This window comes from Ricinus communis, chromosome 5 (genome assembly GCF_019578655.1).
Source record: "Ricinus communis isolate WT05 ecotype wild-type chromosome 5, ASM1957865v1, whole genome shotgun sequence".
NCBI classification, from domain to species: Eukaryota; Viridiplantae; Streptophyta; class Magnoliopsida; order Malpighiales; family Euphorbiaceae; genus Ricinus; species Ricinus communis.
In genome coordinates, this window is record NC_063260.1 from 13,601,796 (window position 1) to 13,623,001 (window position 21,206).

General features: G+C 34.0%; 4 protein-coding genes across 7 annotated transcripts; 3 read left to right on the forward strand and 1 right to left on the reverse strand.

Annotated features, from left to right (window-relative positions):
* The first annotated feature begins 5,883 nt into the window (after positions 1 to 5,883).
* On the forward strand, positions 5,884 to 9,877 carry LOC8279087 (putative glucose-6-phosphate 1-epimerase). The gene is made up of 9 exons (XM_002521431.4): positions 5,884 to 6,178; positions 6,442 to 6,588; positions 7,355 to 7,429; positions 8,028 to 8,084; positions 8,169 to 8,326; positions 8,437 to 8,568; positions 8,822 to 8,924; positions 9,125 to 9,224; positions 9,340 to 9,877. The coding sequence occupies exons 2-9, from the start codon at positions 6,511 to 6,513 to the stop codon at positions 9,552 to 9,554; spliced, it is 918 nt and encodes a 305-aa protein (XP_002521477.1). The 5' UTR covers positions 5,884 to 6,178; positions 6,442 to 6,510; the 3' UTR covers positions 9,555 to 9,877.
* Positions 9,850 to 11,862, reverse strand: LOC8279088 (chalcone isomerase-like protein 1). The gene is made up of 4 exons (XM_002521432.4): positions 10,996 to 11,862; positions 10,457 to 10,700; positions 10,278 to 10,369; positions 9,850 to 10,191 (listed from the first exon to the last, which is right to left on the reverse strand). The coding sequence occupies exons 1-4, from the start codon at positions 11,330 to 11,332 to the stop codon at positions 10,058 to 10,060; spliced, it is 807 nt and encodes a 268-aa protein (XP_002521478.1). The 5' UTR covers positions 11,333 to 11,862; the 3' UTR covers positions 9,850 to 10,057.
* Positions 11,863 to 12,872: 1,010 nt separating this feature from the next.
* Positions 12,873 to 16,340, forward strand: LOC8279089 (putative glucose-6-phosphate 1-epimerase). Of its 3 annotated transcripts, none has more exons than XM_002521433.4 (8): positions 12,873 to 13,139; positions 13,946 to 14,020; positions 14,547 to 14,603; positions 14,695 to 14,852; positions 14,944 to 15,075; positions 15,322 to 15,424; positions 15,613 to 15,712; positions 15,807 to 16,340. In XM_002521433.4, exons 1-8 carry the CDS (start codon positions 13,062 to 13,064, stop codon positions 16,022 to 16,024), a joined length of 921 nt encoding a protein of 306 aa, XP_002521479.1. In that variant the 5' UTR covers positions 12,873 to 13,061; the 3' UTR covers positions 16,025 to 16,340. The 3 variants fall into 3 exon arrangements, with proteins under 3 accessions (XP_002521479.1, XP_025013540.1, XP_048231091.1); XM_025157772.2 differs by lacking the exon at positions 12,873 to 13,139 and adding an exon at positions 14,188 to 14,282; XM_048375134.1 differs by lacking the exon at positions 12,873 to 13,139 and adding an exon at positions 14,196 to 14,282 and having other exon boundaries at positions 13,961 to 14,020.
* A 979-nt stretch (positions 16,341 to 17,319) lies between these two features.
* LOC8279090 (ribosomal RNA-processing protein 8) lies at positions 17,320 to 19,935 on the forward strand. Of its 2 annotated transcripts, none has more exons than XM_015720684.2 (9): positions 17,320 to 17,559; positions 17,650 to 17,711; positions 17,985 to 18,036; positions 18,589 to 18,703; positions 18,854 to 18,948; positions 19,091 to 19,197; positions 19,284 to 19,398; positions 19,474 to 19,515; positions 19,616 to 19,935. In XM_015720684.2, the coding sequence occupies exons 1-9, from the start codon at positions 17,425 to 17,427 to the stop codon at positions 19,616 to 19,618; spliced, it is 726 nt and encodes a 241-aa protein (XP_015576170.1). In that variant the 5' UTR covers positions 17,320 to 17,424; the 3' UTR covers positions 19,619 to 19,935. The 2 variants fall into 2 exon arrangements, with proteins under 2 accessions (XP_015576170.1, XP_002521480.1); XM_002521434.3 differs by having other exon boundaries at positions 19,619 to 19,935.
* Positions 19,936 to 21,206: the final 1,271 nt, after the last annotated feature.

The window sequence follows — 21,206 nt, forward strand, 5'->3', positions numbered from 1 at the left end:
TAGTTTTAATTGCACTAATTTTCAAAGTTAAAATACTAAATGGAGTCAAAGTATAATATAAAAACATAAGTATGCTCCCTCAGGTTGTTTAGGGGCTATTTCGTAACCTTTGCCTATTTCTTTTAGAAGATAATTATCATTAATTTGTTTGACAATTGAACCAAAAGCTGCAATACAAAGACTTTCGACAAATTAAATTATGTGTAAATAAAATAATAAAGATTTATTTTAGCTTAATTAAAACTTTAAATTCTTTTCTTAAATATAAAGTTACGTATAATTTTTAAATAGTGTTAAATTATCCATAAAGATTTTATCTCAATACATTGTAAATTACTTTAAATTACTAAAGTGGATGTAAAAGAACCTAGTCCGGCTGTTAGAGAAGCCGTAAAAATACCATCTTCTTCCTTGTTACTTTCTTTAGAGCGCTACCAATGGAGAATTCAACACATATAAAAGACATACACTTCGCCAGTAAATAGAAAAGTAATGGACTTTCATGTAAATGGGTGCATCTTTTTCTTTTTTAACTGCAAAGATCAATTCATTGCTAAGCTGGGCCAGAAAGGGCATCAGTCAAAATGAGAGACAAAATAGGGGAGGGCGGGTTAATCACCCAATTACAAAATAAGGACAGAGAAGAGAAAGCTTTACAAGCCCAGTCAACTAATTGAACAAAAAAACAAACAATCAAAGGACAAAGCCATCGTCCTGATATCATGAACAATAGCTGACACAAGGGATCACCGAGGACTTGCATCTTAATTTTGAATCTCTGTGGCACTGAAGTCTTTAAAGACAATATAAGAGGGGATGGATTTGATATGAGATTAAGAAATTGAGATCCCATCATAAATGTACAAGATAATATTGAGAAGATGGATAGATAGACACCTTGTCCTTTCAAGATTTGCAATGAAAAAGACTAGTAACTGAGTCGATTAACTGCGGACCTTGAAATCATTACCACCTATAGTCTCCAATAACAAGAGTACCAAGCCAAGCAAGAAAATATACATTGCTGACCACTAGGGAAAACTCAACAAAAACCAAAAAGAAAAAAAAGGGACAATAACCCTTCAACACTAGCACAAAGTAAGAATACCTACACTCTGAAAAAAATAAAGAAGTAAAACAAGGAATTGCCACCAGAGTTGTAAATTCTGAAAAAATGTAAAGAAGTAAAATAAGGAATTGCCACTAGAATTGTAAATTCTGTTCCGGCTGTCATCTTGGAAGAAGATAAAAAAATTTCAATAGTTACTATGTTCAGACCATGAAGGATACGAAAGTATTAACCTTCTAAAAACTTCCATACAACCCTAACTTGAGATTGCTGGTCATAAGAAATTCTAAGCCACGAAACCAAGGTTTTTTGGACAGAAATGTACCTCAGTTTTCTCAAGAAGATCACTTGTAAATCATGAATTCCATAACCGTTACGAAGAAATCCTGGAATCATTCCAAGAACAGGACGATTGATAAGTGTATAACTTTTATTCAACCACCAATTAATGCCCAAGAAGAACAATATTGGAGAAAAATGCTATAAGTATCCCTACACTTTGCATCATTCGCATGCAGTTACGGATTTAAAGCAAAAAAGAAAAAGGGCATTGCATCATTTGTATGTATGGTCTACTTAAGCTCCTTCAGTTAAGGTGTTTAATATTGACCAGCTTAATTTGAGTTAGAAGTTCTAACTGAAGCTGATAAGAATTTTAACAAATATAATTAAGTTACTTCTTCAGTTCTTTTTATTGTATATAGAATAAAAAAGACTTGTAAAATTTAGTAAACAACACGGAATTAATTTAGAAACATGTGGGAGAAGCATCCAAAATACACATACTAAAACAGACTTCTAATTAAACAGAACACATTCAATGAGAAACAAACTGATCCTTGAGGGCACATGTTTGGTTTTTCCTCGCTCTGAGCTCCACCTTTCTGCCTTGAGTTCTAAACAATCTTTACCCCATATTTCTTCCTTTCTTTTCAATAAGTATAATGAATAAACTAGGTGTTGCCTTTGTTTGGAAGCGAGTGAGACTGCTGATCATCTTTTTGTTGCAGGTTTGCTAAATCGGTCTGGCATGCTGTACTCTTTATTTGGCAAGCATCTTCCATCCTTGACTCAAGTATGGTGGACCTTGTAACATTAGCAGCTTACAAATTAATAAACATGAGCAGGATTTGTGCGTAGCAACATGTCATATACAAGGTAAAAATGAAATGTTTTTGGTAAAATCAAATTATCATTCCATGTGTTATTCTTGCAACACATGCTAGCATCTTTTATTATCCTTATTCGCACACTTACATGCTTCTTCCGACCCTTGAAACATTTTAAACATTAGCAGCTTATAAATTAAATTCATTACATGAGCAGGATTTGTACTTAGCAGCATTAGTTCAGGTAATGCACAATGTATATAAATTTTGTTACCTCCAAACATATGATCAAAAGATGCATTTTGTATTGTTAGTCAAAGTTTTAAATCCAACCAACAAAAGATTACTTGACATTTTTTTAAGTCTTTCGAAAATTTTTTATTTAAACTTGGTGTATATTTCTATCTATATACTAAATTGATAGAGAATTGATAAATATTTATTAATTTTAAATAAAAAAAATATGTGTCAATCATTAATTATTGAAATTTAAAATATATATACGTATCAAACAAGACATCGGTAGAAAAGTACTCTCTCAACCTGCACTCATACTTTATATGCATCCTTTCTTTTTTCAATGTGCAACTTAGTCATTCAACGTTCAGCTTTCAATATTGTAACAGAAATTTACACATCATAAGGACACATATATATTGAAAGTCGACCCCAATTGGAAAAATAATTCAAACTCTCTCTCAAAGAAGATTACACAATATCCGAATATGGCCCTGGTCCATCATCATTCACTTTGTCAAAAGCATACACAGGCTTTTCAAGGCATAGCTTTCACCCTAATCACTATAATGCGTCTAATTAATTCATCACATTATATACTTGCTCCACTTGGCTTGCTAATAGTGATTACCCCATTTTGTTCCTTCTTTGTTTACCTCTTATCAATTACAAATCACATTTAAAAAGTACTACTTTTCCCTTTATATCATAGTTCAATTTCCATTTTTTAATTCAAATAAACTTTGACCGTAAATTTTGAGAGATTAATGTCTGGTTTAATGTTGATATCATGTTATTTAAGTGCTACTTTGGTTTGAAGAATCTAGAACTATGATAAACCTAGTTTTCTCCACTCAAAAGCAGAATTTAGAATCAAATTAAGCTAAGGATTCTAATCAGTTTTGTTTCTATATTATGTAATAATTTTTCTTAAAAGTGGATTAGTATTTGTTTATTTCATTTATTAGCCTTTCAGGAAAAATTATATTGAAAATGTGCTCTCTTGTATAGTATTGTCTACAGGGTGGCTAAGAAATGAGAAATAGGATAAACATTAGGATCATATACATTTGAGCCTTTTCTCCTTTGATAATATCATTTCCATATAATTCAGAACATCCACATTACAAGTTAGTGTTCTAAGTGCAATGCACTTCTTCACATTCAATCTACAGAAATTCTCCGGGCTCACACGTCCTGATCATGCATGTTTGTAATCCAAAGTCCCAAATAAAAGCAGGCCCTGTGGGGTGGTCCAAGAGCTTCAGGTTTAGATTGCGATTAGTAAATTTCTATAGAAAGTAAGGAATATATATCGGATGGCTTAGAAATATTTTGGGTCCATTTTGAATTTGATCAATTGCAAGTGGTTGAAACACAAGAATTTTTCCCATCACCGCTTTAGAAACAGAAGATGGAATTAAGAAAATAAGGACCGCTTAAAAAGGGGGCAAAAAAAAAAAAAAGCATTTTCCCGCATAATAAATTTTATAAAATTGTATGAATTAATTTATTTGTGGTTAAAATAAGAATTTACTTTGAGATTCTATTAATTAAAATCAATATATTTTATAAAATTATTTACAAACTGAATAATTACATTTGATAGGGAATGGACCACTCAAGATATTTTGAGCTTTTGAATATGTTGTTATGAATTAACGTTTCTACTATTAAGAAATTGACAGCTGAATGCTGATGGAAGTCTAATTTTGTTTTTATTATTATTTTTTAATTTCAAATGATAGAAAATTATAACGATTTTAGCCAAATTTCAACAAAACAAGCAAACCCTAAAAGACAAGGAATCTTTGTTATGGTTTTGGATGATAAGAGATAACATTGACTCACTGGCCATTGCTCTCTTATATATATATTATATATTATCTTATATATCAACAATCCATTTATTTAATTAAACCATACCATATAAGCATTCATTTCTATTTTAAAATAAAAGTCCAATTTTTTCTTTTTTTATATAAATTTAAGTCCACGAATATTCTGAATGCTGAAAACAAAAACAAAAAAATGAAAAGAATTTATAACCCCCCGCAAGTAAATTAATATGCCAAATCACGAATATATTCTACACTTGTTTAATAAAAATAAAACTTTCACAGCTCATTACCACAAATTTAATAATAAATAATTAAAAATTATATATAAATTTAGTAATAATTTATATTAATAGCATAGTGTATAAAATAATAGTATCAATTGATTATTTATAACTAAAATATACACATAAAATAATACTAATACGCAACACTAGTAATCTTATAAAATCCTAAATAAAATAAAAAGATTTCATAAACGACTGTCAAGAAATGCATACCATTTTATATATATATATTTTTTTTAAAAAAAATTTAATCTAATTATTTTTTTATATTTACTATAATCTATTTTTGTTATTTATTTATAATTGTGGGATATCTATTATTTTGTTATTTATTAGAAAGTGCATGAATGATTTCACCCAAGGAATTAATAAACTAAGATTTGTGGCACAAGGCAGATGATACTCTCAAAGTGTGGAGCAATTATTCAACTTTTCTGGGACATCACACATGTATTATATTATTCCACAAGAATCCAACTATTTTTGGCATTTAATTATATATTATATTTGCAGTGAGTCATAATATATTTATGATACCTTTAATAACAATATGCCACGAGTAGCATATATGACAGAACAGGATTAGGAATAATATAATTTAAATGATTTAATACAATATGCTTAAAGACAAAACATGGATAGACATAATATTAATTTAGTCAACTGAATTAGTTTGTTTTATCTCACTCGGAAACAGACTAATGTCAGCAAATTGTTTTATTTTATTTAAGGTATATGATAAAATTATGAATGATTTTCTAAAATAAAATAGATAATTGATTGCACCCAATGTCAAACTTTCAAGCACTGGGGACATATGCCAAGATCTGTGTCAATTAATTATTGGATGATAAACAAAAAGAAAATAAATTATAAGTTAATAGAATGAATTTCTATATTAGTACTTGGGTCAGAGTATATATATTGAGTAAAGAAAATTTATGATCACACACTTATTTAACAAAAAACCAAAATCGGAGCAAGTGAAATCCAATCTTTTTCGGACGAAAAATTTATATTCTTTTCCGATGAAAACTTTCTGTCTTGATTCTTCTTGAACGCAAAAATTACAAATCTGGTCCGTCCTGATTTTACCATTGTTTGGATTAAAATAATTAGTTTAAACCTTTCAGAAAGCTGGATTAACGTACTGACAGAATAAATAAGCGTACTCTGAATTTTGATTTTTGAGTAATGTACTGTAAAATAAGTGGAATGAACAGAAAATTGTGGGCCTGCAATGCATAATTTCTGAAAGCTAAAAACAGGGAAGAAAAATGGAAAATAGAGGAAAGCAAGGAAAAGGAATGTCCAGCAAAACACACACGTTCACTCGTTAGTAAAGCTAAGCTGAAAGAGACACGAACGAGCAGAGCATCCAATGACAGAACAAAACAATATGTAATAGTTATAGTTTCCTACGGATATCCTTGTCTCAATGTCTTTTTCACCATAACGCCTCTCTCTCGCTCTCCCTATATTTCCTATATAAATATTTATGCATAATAATGGACCTTGTCATGAACTCATTGTTTGGTTTGGTGGGTTTGTTTTTCGTACTCGAAGCCGATCATTAACAAAATCATATTTTTCTTTCTTTATTTTAAGGAAGCAGTAGTCGTTATAACATCAAGAAACGTGAGTTTACTATATACCCATCTCTTACAAAGTTATTATATTTTGTTAGATATCTGTTTCTTTCTTTCTGGTACTTCTTTTCTTTTCATTTCTTGATGATGTTTGTTTTTCTTTTCTTCTTAAAAAAAAAAGAAAATGATCTATAGGCATATTTGTGTGTTGGGTTGTTTTTGTTGGTTATGTTTTATATGTTAGCTCCGTTTTTCTATTTGTTGGTTAGGTTTTTATTGATAATTGTTTTGCTTTGCTGGGTTGCTTTGCAGCTGGAGTGGAAGAAAGGGAAAGTGAGCCCAATAGTGAGCAGCTTAAGGGCAAGGTTGAAGTTGAAACCCATGCCTTTGAATGTTGTTCATGATGTTGATGGTTTGCCCAGGATTATCTTGACTGAGCCTGCTGGTTCCTCAGCTGAGGTCATTCTAGCCTCCCTTTCTTCAAATTTTCCTACTTTTAAGTTATTATTTGAGATTTGTTAATTTACATGAAATGAGTTTTGATGTTCTTTTTGTTGGGATTAGATTGTATGCTACGCATGTGTCTTACTTTTTGGATGATGAGCTGTAATTGGAGTTAAATTTTATGATTGGTTTGCACTGGATAAATCCAAGTGATGATGGTGGAAAGATAGTAGGTTCAGCGCATATTAAATCAGAAAAACAATGATCTTCGAGGGAAAAGGAATATTTTTTATGACCAGTTGAAGACCCAATACATTTCTTAAAAGTTCTGAGGGTTCGGGATGATGATTATATTGATTTAGAAGAAGAAAGAACACATTCGAGCGTGGTTCCATAAAATTGATTGTGATAAATAATTATTATTTTTCTCACTGACCACCTAGCTTTCTAGGGGGTCAAATATTTTGGAAATTTTTTGTCAATGATGACCTGCATATGTACTTTCTTGGATTGATAGAATCTACTCTTAACAAATCCTTATAATTTGAAAGATCAAACAACAGTTCTATCTAGCAAAAGAAGGCTGCTGATATGAGACCGCATCAACTTTTAAAAGGATAATCTGGAGATGATGAATGTCAATCAAATTAATGTTAGACTTTCTTGTTTCTTATTGTTTGCCATAGGCAAAAAATGATTCTCTAAAAAAATGAGAAAAATGAAAGGAAAGAGGAACCTCAACTTTTTCCAGTCATTAACGGTTTCGTCCAAATGGTTTCAGGTGCTTCTGTATGGTGGGCAGGTCGTTTCCTGGAAGAACGAGCGCAGAGAAGAATTACTTTTTATGAGCAGCAAGGTGAGCCAGTGTCCATAGCTATTCCGAAGAATCTTGAGCCCTTAAATGTGTTCTAAGCATCCTATGATTTAGAAATGATGCTTTTTACCTTACAGAATTTCCTTTATGAATAACTCTGTCTTTAAGAGATAATAGCTACTAGTTTGTGTGTTGACCTTCACCTTCACCTTTTTGATGTCTGAAGTAATTCAATCTTGAGAACTTGGGTCAAGGGAGATCCACCTCCTTCCAGCAGTTTCAGAATAACAGCTTAATTTTCATCTGGCAGCCTTGTCAACATGATGGTAAACAAATTATTTGGTCTAACAAGATGTATAAACACAAGAAAAATAATTAATACAAATGTTGAACCTACTTTAAATTTTTATGTGATAGAGTCATCTAATCTTGATTTCATTAATTTTAATTGCTCTTTTGCATATTTGATTCACACTTTTCTCAGTATTCACAGTCATTAATTTCAGATTTTTTATTGTTAGAAAAAGAGCAGGCTCCATATTTGCCTCATTCTCAGCTATGTTGTTTGAGTTGTTATATATACTGAATGTACTGTTGTGGAAGTTCTAAATCTTAACTGCCCTGGAATTCCTGTCTCTAGGCTGTTTGGAAGTCACCTAAAGCCATCAAGGGAGGTATACCAGTCTGCTTTCCACAGGTTTGTCATTTGTGTGACAAGGAATCAAGCAGAATAATTTCATTTTTATATTCTCATGCTTATAGTTCAGAACTCCTATTTCAGTTTGGAAATCTTGGTTCACTGGAACAACATGGATTTGCAAGGAATAGATTGTGGTCATTGGATAGTGATCCTTCTCCTTTGCGTCCAGTGAACAATCAGTCATCAGTGGATCTGATCCTGAAGTCTACAGAAGAGGATTTGAAGACCTGGCCACGTAGGTATGATTGTGAATTGTGCAAACTACTTAAATACTAAAATACCACTTGGATACTAAATTAACGTTATATTTATTATGAATATAAATATAATACCTTTTGGTCTTCTGCAGCTTCGAATTGCGTCTCCGTATCTCTCTTAGTCCCGGCAAGCTAACTTTGATCCCACGTGTGAGAAATACAGATAACAAGGCCTTGTCTTTTACATTTGCGCTTTGCAACTACTTGTCTGTATCAGATATCAGGTTAGTCTTAGAAATTAGAACTTGCTTTTGTTTTGGCACGGGCTGAAATTTGTCATTTTTGCTGTTCTATCTAGATGAATGAAGGTCACATCTTCTCTGACTTTAGCATCTTCTTACACACTTTTGCACTTAGCATAATATGTCATTTTCCACTTTACACAGCTTGTAGAAAGCATCTCTTACTTAGAGCTGAGTTTGGAGGATGTTAATTTCTTTTTCCATAAAAGGCTGTCTAATGCTGGTTTACTTGCAGTGAAGTGCGTGTTGAGGGCTTGGAGACACTCGATTACTTTGATAATCTAATGCGCAGAGAAAGGTTCACTGAGCAGGCAGATGCAATTACTTTTGATGCTGAGGTACTATATCTTCTTCTTCTTAGGCATTCAATGTGGATGTGAATATCTTGGAGGAAAACAGCAATAATTAGAAACTTACTTACCTCATATTACTAATAGTTTATGATGTCATACAATTTCTGTATGTATTCTTAATTTTAATTTATGTATGTGTTCAAGAATTTCCCTTTGGTTATTGTCAATGAATATTATCATTTCAGATTGATAGGGTATATTTGAGCACCCCAACAAAGATTGCTATCATAGACCATGAGAAGAAGAGAACCTTTGTGCTGCGGAAGGATGGCTTGCCTGATGCAGGTTCGGAAATATTATTTTGACAACTGAATGTTCTATGTGATTGTTTTCTATTTGTTATTTTGATTTTCATCGCTCAGTTTTTTTAACTACATATTTGATATCATTGCTTATGCAGTTGTGTGGAATCCTTGGGACAAGAAGGCCAGGGCTCTCCAAGATTTGGGGGACGAGGACTACAAAACCATGTTATGTGTGGATTCTGCTGATATTGAAACCCCAATTATCTTGAAACCTTTTGAAGAGTGGAAGGGCTACCAAGAGCTATCTACTGTATCATCAAGTTATTGCAGTGGGCAGTTGGATCCTAGGAAGGTTCTTTATGGTCAGTGATCTTGCCCCATAATAACTGGAGGTTTGCTTGTAATCCCTGGTCTTATTTTAACATATGCATGCATTTGCTGTCTAATTTGTTGGGGTCTTTAGGACTCCTAGACTGAGATTTAACCAGTTGCATGTACTAGTTGACCATCAATATTGAGGTGACACTATCACATTGTCAAGCAACAAGATTTTTACTTTTGTGTTGCTTCTTTGTGATGGTATGATCTGCCTTTCTGTTGTCAAGATCGAGTTAAGTGAGTGAATTTGATGGTACTGTAGCTGTTGAATAGAATATTATAATAAATTCTGTTGAAATCTTGGAAGTAGAATCATTTAATTTGTTAAATTCTTTGAGTAACAGAGTGATAGAGGAATGGGATTAACAACATAGATTTTGTCATTTAAGCAGCTACAATCTCACCATAATCTTCCTTATAGAGCAATTGCTCAGGCGCTAGGAACTGGACCTAGACATTATTTCATTCTGTCTGGAATTTGTTTTGATCTGTGAATTAGAAGAGAGAAAGTAGAGACATCCCAAATTTTTCTTTGGCATCCTTATCAAACGGATCATCTCCGAGATACATGTAAACGTATGCCCTGCAGAGGAGTTCACTCTCAACTTTGCTAATCACCCCTCCCATCACTGCATTCATCAAAAGTGGGTGCTCAATTAGATTTAGATATCTCATTAGAGCATAACATGGAATTCTGTAGTGTTTCAGCACTTACCTTTAGTTTCGAGAACATGTCCAGGAAGGCGAGAAATCTCAATAACTGAGCCACTTGTTAGCTTGATGTCATCTGATGCTTGGCCCATGACCCTATTATTTGGGAGCACGTAATAGGTGAAGTTTAGTAGTAGATAAGTGCATTATTGTAGTTGCAATAACAAGGAGAAGGATATTTACTTGTTTGCAAGCTCGTCATTCTTCTTTCCACCATTCAGTTTTCTGATGGCTGCTCCTAGACCTTCATCAAAGTTCTTTTTTACCATGTTCATGGTGAGGCTAGAAAACACAATCACCAACCTCATCATCATCGCCACATCACTCTCAATTACTGCCTGATACATTTCCTTTGTTGGTTTTGCTGGGGCTTTTCCAATCTTTAACTTCAGGATATCTTTCAGGGTATCGTTGTCTGTATACATCCCTGCAAATTAAAACAATGATGACATGGATGTGAAGCATTGGAAAGAGAATTTCATGTTAGAGCGTACATATCCGAACTTGGAACTCACTAGTTAGGAGGATTCAGCTCTCACTGGTTAATACTATTATAGATGCCACAGCAATTTGATTCGTGCCATTTATGGTTCAGTTTGATTTGAGATTGGTCACGACTCGTGATTTTATTGTCTGTAACGTTCAAAACTTAATTCTTGATACTATGAAGTAAAGTTGGAGTAGATCGAACTGGAAAAAAAAGGTTAAAGGCGGAACATTACCAAAGCCATAAATCTTGATTCCCATGCCAAGCATGTATTTCTTCCTCAAACCAACACTTGTCAGCTGCTTCCCATCATCCAACTTAACTGGAAAGGAAACTCCAGTCTTAGGTTCAACCTCAAGTGCTACTACATCTTCTTTCTTTACCTCTTTCTCAGGCGCCTCAGATTCAGCTTCTTTTCCAGCTATTTTCATCTCCTCTTGACCTTTCTCCATGGTTGGCGCTCCATTCATCCCACTAACAGCCTTGTGTTCGACACCGTTGCCGTTCACCTTCTCGTCGACCGGTGTTTGATCCTTGGTAACAGCAGTCTCAATCTCAGGAAGAGTGGACATTCTTCAACTAACTGTTACAAATGAACAAGGAGGAGAGTCAAGTGTTATGTGTTGGTTTGAAATTTGAAGGGAAGGCAAAGTGTTTATATAGGAGGGGAACACAAGAGAGAGCATTTATTTGCCATTGGAGACACTCTATCACATTGGCATAGGCATACGCCTCGGTATGAGCATTAGATAAGTGAAGCAAATGTTGCAAGAAAGGCATTCAGTCATTCAAATTGGAGGATTGGACAGCATTTTCAAAGCTTTACCAATTTACTGAATCCACACATATCAAGAACTTGCCCTTGTGCAACATTGACTTGTCTGAGCAAATAATTTCACCATGTGTTCCTGTCCTGGCTAAAACACGTGTCCAAAGCCAACTTTAAGATGCCAACAACTACATAGACCATCAGCCGCTAACTAACTCTTGAATGTTAATCAAGAATATGGAAGAGTGTGGAATAGGCTTATGGATTAATCAGAATTTTTGGGCTACACTCTTTAATAATGTATAACTCAATCATGGGGGCTCTGAATCTGTTCAGCACAGCACCAATGCTATGCTAAAACAAGGGATGCATTTCTTTTGATAATGAATTTGAAGGAATGGATTAATTGAACAGCCTTCTTAAATGTTTCACCAATATATGGCAGTTACCCCCTATGATCATTGTAATAATAATAATAATAAAAAGAAAAGAAAAGCTTTGCACTGCTCATTGTTTAAAGCTCTCCTTTTCTGAAAATCACATTCCTCAAATCATGAAGCATGGTTGCAGAAATCATGAAATAGCAAATATCCAACAAAAGAAAAAAGAAAGGGAATTTCAAATCCAGATATTTAACTCATTCAAACAAATCATTTTGTTGTTTTAAAATAAAATACAAGCATAAATGGGCATTGGCTTCCAAATTCCACAGGGTGTTCATGGCTTACGAGCACTGGATTCTTCAAAATTATGGCTTTGAAAATTAAAGAATATTATCCTTAACTCAAAAAGTCTTATCCCCATATCTTTCAACCATATACAACAAGAACATGGCTACAACTACACCCATTTCTTTGTTTAGTTTATCTTCCAATGTAGAAACACTTAATCTTGAAAGGCTACTTTAACACTTAACTCAAATCTAAACGCACTGGTTATTCCCAGCGGTTGTGAATTGTAAAGATAATATTAAAACATAGGAATTTAAAAATGAATTAATAAAAATATGCATGAAAATCATCCAACAAAAAGAATTTCACATACTTAATGGTATTTGATTGTGCTGATGATTGTAGAGATAATATCAAAATGCACACATACCTACAAATGGATTATTAAAAATATCGCATTAAATTCATCCGTAAAAATAAATTGAAAAACAAAAGAACAGAATTGTAAGGGTTGAAATTAAATTAGTATCCAAAATCATTTTGAGAAACGACTGTATGAAAATTGTGATCGAAGGTTGGACAAAATTTTCTAGAGAAACAAAAGATAGAGGGTGTTTGCGTATGACTGAAGGGCCAGGCTAAGAACCTAAACAAAGGTTCAATGGGCTAGCTTATGCCCAGATTTGTGTTGGAGAGCCCAGACCCAATTGAAAGGTCTGGAATGAGTTCATCTTTTTCTCTCTCTCTCTCTTCTTCACAAGTCGAAACACAATCAGAGCAAAGCTTTGAAGCAGTTAAAGACTTATTTGGAAGTTGAAAATTTGCAAGAGAGGATATTGTACTGAAGCTGAAATCAAATCCATGCCGTTGAATATTGTTAATGATGTTGATGGATTGCCCAAAATTATCTTGACTGAGCCTACTGGTTCTTCTGCTGAGGTCATTTATTCTAACCCCCTTTTCTTTTATATCCTCTTGAGCTTTTTTTTCGAGCTCTCTTGATCTTTAAGGAAATTGGGTTCTAATGGTTTCTTTTTTTCATTGATTATGTAATTGGGGACAAATATTATGTGTTCTTTTGGATGATGTTACTGTAATTGAAGGAGAAATTCTGTGATTGGTGTAGATTGATAGTTCAAATGATTGACAATGGTGTGAAAAAGAGAATAATTTTGATGTATAGAATTGGAAAAGCTTTGATCTTGAGAGATGATAAACAGAATTTTATGGCCAGATGAAGAGAAGTTAGATTCCTGATAAGTTTGAGGGTGGGAGTCAATGGACAGTAAATTGGTTTTGGAATATGGGGCAGCATCTTAGGGCATAAGTCTATAAAATTTGTTGTGATTGTTATTTTTTTTCTTTTCATTGTCAAGAATTTAGCTTTCTCAAAGGTCATATATAATTAAATAAACAAACGCTACTTCAGAGATCCTCAATGAGGATGGATGAACAAATCTTGGTCTGATTTGAACCCATTTAAATAAACCCTTATAATTTAAAAAGATGAAAGAACAGTTGTGTCTTGCAAAAGGCTGCTGATACGAAACTAAGAGTTTCTAGAAAGATAATTTAATTGAATTAATACTAAACTTTGCTTTTCTCTATTGTTTTTCATTGGCAAAGAATATATATATGAAACTGAAAGTGATAGCTCACTTTTGCAGTCACTATGATAGCTCACTTTTGCAGTCACTATGATAGCTCACTTTTGCAGTCACTAACTGTTCATCCAAATGGTTCAGGTGCTTCTTTATGGTGGGCAGGTTGTCTCCTGGAAGAACGAACGCAGAGAAGAATTACTTTTTATGAGTACCAAGGTGAGCCCCTCTTTGTAGCTATTAGCCACAATAGTGACTAAGCATCATATTGATGTCAATCTAGAAATGACAGATTGCTCTCCTTTATGAAGAAGAACTGTCAGTAAGGAGTAATATATATTAGTTTGAATGTTGACCTTCATTTTTAACCTTTTTTATGCCTGAAGCAATTCAGTCTTAGGATTTTTGGCAAACGGAAGTCACTTCCTGAAGTTTCAGAATAACAGCTTAATGTCCATACAGCAACCCTCTCAAAATGATGGTAAACATATTAGCTGGTTTAATGAAATGTATAAACCTAAGAGATACCAAATTTACATGCTGAACCTCTTTTAAAGTATATATACACTTACTTATCAGTCATTTCATTGCTCTTTAATTGCTCTTTTTGCATATCAATTCATACTTCATTAATTTAAGTCTGCGTCAGGCTCAGCTATGTTAGTTTGAGTTGTTATATGTGCGAATCTACTGTTACCTGTGGAACTACTAATCCTGGTTGTGGTGGAATTTCCCCTCTTTGTAGGCTGTGTTGAAGGCACCTAAAGCCATCAGAGGAGGCATACCTGTCTGCTTTCCACAGGTTTATGATTTGTGATAAGGAATCAAGTAGAATATATTTCACTCTCATTATTGTTAAGAGTTTGAGTTCTTATTCAATGCTGCTACTTCAGTTTGGAAATCTTGGCTCACTGGAGCAACATGGATTTGCAAGGAACAAATTGTGGTCATTGGATAGTGATCCGTTGCCTTTGCCTCCGGTGAATAATCAGTCGTCGGTAGATCTGATTTTGAAGTCCACAGAAGAAGATTTGAAGACTTGGCCACGTAGGTATGCTTTCAAACTGGCCAAACTGCATAAGACTATATTGAAGATATTATCATTTTAAACATATCTATTTAAAACTTTTGGATTTCTGCAGCTTTGAGCTGCGGCTTCGAATCTCTATTAGTCCCGGCAAGCTTACTCTGATCCCCCGTGTGAGAAATACAGATAACAAGGCCTTCTCTTTTACATTTGCACTCTGTAACTACTTGTCTGTCTCAGATATCAGGTTTGTCTTATATTAGCTAGAACTTGTTCTGTTAGAAGATTGCCACTGTCATTGTTCTGTCTAGATCTTACAATCCCAGTATTTCCAAGTCTTGCATCTTCTTACACACTTTTGCAGTCAACCTATAAGCTATTTTCCCACCTCAGTTGGAATTTGCAGAAAGCATCTCGAATTAAGAGCTTAGTTTAGAAGATATTGCAATTCCACCCTTTTCAAATGGGTTGCATGATACTGTTTAATTTGCAGCGAAGTGCGTATTGAAGGCTTAGAGACACTCGATTACTTTGATAATCTGATGCAGAGAGAAAGGTTCACTGAACAAGCAGATGCAATTACATTCGACGCTGAGGTACTATTATTGTTTCTTCTTAGCCATTCAGTCTGGAGGTGAATTTCTTGGAAGAAAACGATAATAAAATGAATATTTATTTAATAACTGTTAGTTTATGATTTCATACAATTCTTTACTCTAATTCTCTTATTTCAATTCACCTATATCTGGAAGTATTATACTGCTAATGCACATTAATTTTTCAGATTGATAGAATATATTTAAGCACCCCCACAAAAATTGCTATTATTGACCATGAGAAGAAGAGAACCTTTGTGCTGCGGAAGGATGGCTTGCCTGATGCAGGTTCTAACATGTTGTCTTGCTGTTTTCTAATTGTCATCTTCATTCCAATTGCTGAGTTTCTCTAGCTACATACCTGATTTTATTGATTATGCAGTTGTGTGGAATCCTTGGGATAAAAAGGCCAAGGCTCTCCAAGATTTGGGGGATGATGACTACAAAACCATGTTATGTGTGGATTCTGCTGCTATTGAAACCCCAATTGTCTTGAAACCTTTTGAAGAGTGGAAGGGCCACCAAGAACTATCTACTGTGTCATCAAGTTATTGCAGTGGGCAGCTGGATCCTGGAAAAGTTCTTTATGGATTTCAGTGATCTCACCCATGTAATGAATGGATTTCTTGTAAGCTACACAAATTGTCTTATTTACTGTAACATATGCATGTACTTGCTTTGTTGTTGTGCTCTTTCACATTCCTAGAGTGAGATGTAACAAGATGCATGTACTAGTTGAATAACGCACTGAGGCGACACTGTCACATTGTTGAGCAACAACAATTTTTTTAATGTTGCCTCTTTGTGATAGTATCATTTGCCTCTTTGATGTCAAAGTATAGTTGAATGAGTGAGTGTGATTATACTATAGCTGTTGGTACAGAGAATTATATTAAATTCTGTTGAAAAGTTTAAATGGATGTCTCCGAGACACAGGGGAATGCGTGCCCTATAGATATGTTTACTAACACTCAGACTTTGCTAATCATTTCATCGGTTGCTGCATCCATCAAAAGTATGACTTTCATTAGATTTAGGTATCTGGTAAGTGAATAACATGTGATATTGAGTGTGGGAAATAAACCCAGGAAGACAAGATATCTTAAATACTGATCCATTTGTTAGCTTAACTTCATCTGGACTCATTTATCATATGAACACACGAGAGGAATTTTAGAAGCATGCAAAGTGCTTTATAGTAGTTGCAGTGGCAAGGGTTTTTTAAAAGAAATTTTTTGGTTGGGCCTACGCCACCATCAAAGGTCTCTTTTGATCGGGCTCATAGTGAGGATGAAAACACAATCACCAACTGAACCATCACTGCGATGTTCCAATCTCTGAGGTCAGAAGATTTTGAATTTCTCAATTGTGATGAGACAAATGTTGTGATGAGTTGCAAAAATCTCAGTCGGTAAGAAGATAAAATGAGCTACTTCTCTCCAGATGATTTGATTAAGCAAATTTTGCACCTCTTTCATACCATTTGAACTTGCCATAAGCACTAAGCTTTGCACTAACCATTTAAATTTTTTTATTTTTTTTTTTTAAAAATGGTGATAATGAAAATGATAAGCTTGATATACCCCTAAAATTAGGATGGTCCAATGTCTAACTTAATAGAAAAACAAGAATATTAGGACATAAGTATTGCTTTCCAATTTCTTGATACGTATACAGAAAATAGTAAATAGAGAAGCAAAAAAAACCAATATGGCGAGCGCAAAGGAACAATTATTTTATGTTGTTCAAATCTTCCAAAATCAATCTTCTATTCCTCTCCCTTTTTTATTATTTGTTTATTTGAATTATACATACATTATCATAAATAAATAAATAAAGCTGAAAGCTGCGATGGGCTCCATGGACAAGCCCAGGCCCATTGAAAGGTCTATAGTGATTTCACCTGTTCCTCGTACGTTCCTCTGCAAGCTGCAATCAAACTCAGAAGCTGAAAATTTAAGAAGGGGTTTTAGGGTTCTAGTGGAAATCAAGTAAAAGCTATGAAGGAAAAGACAAACAGAAAGCGGAAGAGAGCCAATCATAGCAAATCACAAAATCAATTTAACAGTGAAGCTGAACCCACAAATTCTGCTTCTTCAAAGCGCCCAAAGTCATCATCATCTTTCCTCGAAAAGGTCCATACTTTTTCCAAAAACAGAAAAATGAATAGATCCCTGTATTATGTTTTGAAGTATCGGAATTGACTTTTGTTGGTGTAAATGCAGATGCGAGCAAGGTTATCAGGGGGGCACTTCCGGATGCTTAATGAAAAGCTTTATACTTGCACGTAATATTCTTGCTTAGTGATATTTTTTTCTTTTCAATTCATTGAACTTCAACTGTTCCAACTGTTTTTGTTTTCTTTTTTCCTAAAAATGGTAAAGTTTAGACCTTGATGTTATCATTGTTCTAATTCTTCGGTAATCGAATTCGATACGTGCAATCTTTCTTGGATTGATGAATATTGGGTGAAGCTAATTGCTTGATATTATTGTTAAAAGCTATGCCTTTTCAATTTCGGAGCAAATTTTTATGATTGTTTTTATTTTACTTTCCTCAGCGGAGACGAGGCACTTAACTATTTCAAGGATGACCCATCTTTGTTTGACATGGTATGTTTTGTTCCAGCTCACCTTTATTTTTTCCCTTGTTTTTTTAAGGTATCTAGAGAAGTGTTTTTTTGATTATCTATAGCAATTTATTGCGTATTTACATTGACTATGTGAATGTCAGAGCGCCGAGATTATGTTTCATTAAAGATAGATAGAGCATTAGATCGAATTTTCTGAAGTTTCGCTTTCTAATTTGTTTATTTCCTTCACTGGTTTTTATCTAGTTGTACTATATGTGCTGTCTCACTATGTTTCCTGATATCTTTATACGACACTACTAATTTAGGTTAATGTTGAAGTTACTTGTTTAGGATCATCTGTTGATTCCTCAGCTTGAGATATCTTGCCATGCACTCATCATTGAAATCTTTATTTGTTCCACCTTTTCTGAAATATTCCGTACTTTCAGTGTCACTAAGCAGCAATCATTTTATTATCTGTTTAGTTTCCTTTTGCCTTCAAATATAATAATATACAATATTTGCAGTCTTAGATGATATAGCTCCCCTGGATATCTCTGTTTCGACTTCAGTTTTTAATTTACATTTCCAGTATCATGCAGGCTATCAAGAACAAATGTCACACTGGCCGGAGCAACCAGTAAACATAATCATAAATTGGCTAAAAAATCGCAATTCTTCTCTAGTAGTGGCGGATTTTGGCTGTGGTGAGATTTTGTTGAATTCCATTTTCTGTTTCTAGTTCTAGAGAAGTTACCAGACACGTATCCATAAGTTATGTGTGTGTGTGTTTGTCTACTGTCCAATAATTGGTTCCGTGATTGTCTTGACAATATCTTTTGGTTCATCTTTTCCAGGTGATGCACGCCTTGCAAAAAATGTGAAGAATAAAGTTTACTCATTTGATCTTGTATCCAGCGATCCTTCAGTAATTGCTTGTGACATGTCAAAGGTAAGTGCCTTATTTAAGTCAATATTTGATGGTTTAGAATGGATCAACGGCATGCATTAAACTGCTAATATGTCAGAATGCCTACATGCCTGCTATATCAGAGTTTTTTTTGGTAATGGTTATATTTGATGGTTGTTGGCAGACACCCCTTGATGCTTCATCTGTTGATGTTGCTGTCTTCTGTCTTTCATTGATGGGCACTAACTTTCCAAGATACCTTCAGGAAGCACACAGAGTTCTTAAGCCGAGGTTTGTTCTTTCTGCTTGTTTAAGCTTTTGGATTATCTTTTGTTCAATTTTTGGTTTGTTGTCCGACCTCTGTTGCCGCTTTGCAGCGGTTGGCTGTTGATAGCAGAGGTGAAGAGTAGATTTGATCCAAGCACTGGAGGAGCAGACGCAAATGAGTTCTCAAAAGCCGTAACTGATCTTGGATTTGCCTCAATGCTCAAGGTCAATAATCATTCCTATCATTTTCCTCAATAAAGCGATTTCCCTGTCCTTGCTACTGATGTAAATTATGTGCAGGATTTCTCGAATAAAATGTTTATACTATTATACTTCCAAAAGGTGAGTTGCTTTCTTAGATTAATTTCTTTCTTACACGACCTCTGAATGATCTGCCTTGAAAAGATTGCATACAAATTATCTGCACATCCCTCTTTTTTTGTAGAAGAAGCAAGGTTCAAAGAAAAAGGAAATCGAATGGCCCGAGTTGAAACCTTGTCTGTATAAGCGGCGCTGAGATCAAAGGGGAATGCTCTTGTTCTGATGTCACAAGACAATCCGAAGATCCTTGGTTCTACATACGTTTAGTATTCTATTTATTCCTTTGGCCCCTGATGTACTTGTTATCAGATAATTCAGTTCTTTTATAATTTAGGCAGTCTCGTGGTACCTTACACCATGTGATGATTTGAAAAATAATTTATGTATTTGTGATTTTCCATTATAAGTTGATCATAAGACGACTGTATATATTCATTGCCATATGATTGTAACTCTCATAGCGGGTAGATACACTTTTAAGTTCAACCTCCATTACATTCTAATGTGTTATCCAAATTCTTAAATTTTAAGATAACTTGATCTTGAAGAAAGGACTGCTTTTTCACATACAATGTTGCTCTTCTCATGCTAATCCCAAGCACCCTTAATCCTATTTTCATTGAGAAACAACAACAACAGTAGTTTTGGTTCTATTTAGACAACTGAATTCCAAAAAGAAATTTCAATCGGAATTTGTGTGTCCGTAGGGGTCTTGTTGAAGTGCTTAAATACGTTCCAAATTCATGGTTCAAGCAAAGAGTTTAGAGAAAGAACATGAGAGATGCGAGGCAAAAACAAGTTCAATATCTTCTTCAGATGCAACTCCAACAGCAATTTCAGTTATCTTCATGCTTCAGCAATTCAATTATAAAATCATCCACAAGAACCCATGTGAGCAACAAACGTCAAACCAATAGCTGTGTTTTGGTAGTTGGCAATCCCAAAAATCACCTGATAAAATGAAGCATAGGCAAGCATTAATTGTGGGAGAGCAAGCAAATATGCTGATGGGAAGCATTTTCAACTTCATCCCTTTCTTATCCATCCATTTTTTATTTCTTAAGAAATCAAAGTCCGACAGCACTTCATATTGTGTTTTTTTCTTTTCTAAAGAATATACTGTCTTCTTATCCTAATTTTTGAAGGTTTTTCCATTTCAACTCATTTTTAGAAGGTGGAGAATCATTTCTTCATTTTTCTGTCCTTTTATTTTCTTCTCATATTTGAGATCTCTCAAGGTCAGAATCTTACTTACAATCATGGAGATGGTCTCAGTCAGTACGTGCTAATAAGTCAAAACCCATTAATAGTTTCGTCACATATTAATTACATAAGTTTCTTATGCTACTTTCAACACGAATTGTGAGACTTTAATTCCTAACCAAAAAGATGATGAACTGAAGCAGATCGATTCAAATGTCAAATAAGGTGTTGAAAATTCCTGTCCCTTCACTAACTCCACGACTGAGGAGCAACGTTTCTTTATGTTCCCTTTTTCTTCAATAATAAATTTAACCTTTGTGTTCCCTTTTTCTTCAATAATTAATGTAACAAGAAACCAAAAAAAAAATTCCATATTCTCGTCATTTCAAAAGAAATAATCCCCAAATATAAGTCTTTTTTAGTTAATGTCATTAATTTTATTATCATAGTTTTATTAAATTTTATACAAAATCCTAATTTTAAAATATGAAGTGTCAAAATCAAATGCA

Excerpts from the sequence above, each read along its gene's own strand:
- LOC8279087 (XM_002521431.4), top strand. The coding sequence starts at position 6,511 with ATGCCTTTGAATGTTGTTCATGATGTTGATGGTTTGCCCAGGATTATC. Across the intron at positions 6,589-7,354 it reads CTGCTGGTTCCTCAGCTGAG|GTGCTTCTGTATGGTGGGCA; the intron begins GTCATTCTAGCC and ends AAATGGTTTCAG. Across the intron at positions 8,569-8,821 it reads TTGTCTGTATCAGATATCAG|TGAAGTGCGTGTTGAGGGCT; the intron begins GTTAGTCTTAGA and ends GTTTACTTGCAG.
- LOC8279088 (XM_002521432.4), bottom strand. The coding sequence starts at position 11,332 with ATGTCCACTCTTCCTGAGATTGAGACTGCTGTTACCAAGGATCAAACA. Across the intron at positions 10,370-10,456 it reads AATGACGAGCTTGCAAACAA|GGTCATGGGCCAAGCATCAG; the intron begins GTAAATATCCTT and ends CCCAAATAATAG. Across the intron at positions 10,192-10,277 it reads ACATGTTCTCGAAACTAAAG|TGATGGGAGGGGTGATTAGC; the intron begins GTAAGTGCTGAA and ends TGATGAATGCAG.
- LOC8279089 (XM_002521433.4), top strand. The coding sequence starts at position 13,062 with ATGCCGTTGAATATTGTTAATGATGTTGATGGATTGCCCAAAATTATC. Across the intron at positions 15,076-15,321 it reads TTGTCTGTCTCAGATATCAG|CGAAGTGCGTATTGAAGGCT; the intron begins GTTTGTCTTATA and ends TTTAATTTGCAG. Across the intron at positions 15,713-15,806 it reads GGATGGCTTGCCTGATGCAG|TTGTGTGGAATCCTTGGGAT; the intron begins GTTCTAACATGT and ends TTGATTATGCAG.
- LOC8279090 (XM_002521434.3), top strand. The coding sequence starts at position 17,425 with ATGAAGGAAAAGACAAACAGAAAGCGGAAGAGAGCCAATCATAGCAAA. Across the intron at positions 17,560-17,649 it reads CATCATCTTTCCTCGAAAAG|ATGCGAGCAAGGTTATCAGG; the intron begins GTCCATACTTTT and ends GTGTAAATGCAG. Across the intron at positions 19,198-19,283 it reads CACAGAGTTCTTAAGCCGAG|CGGTTGGCTGTTGATAGCAG; the intron begins GTTTGTTCTTTC and ends GCCGCTTTGCAG.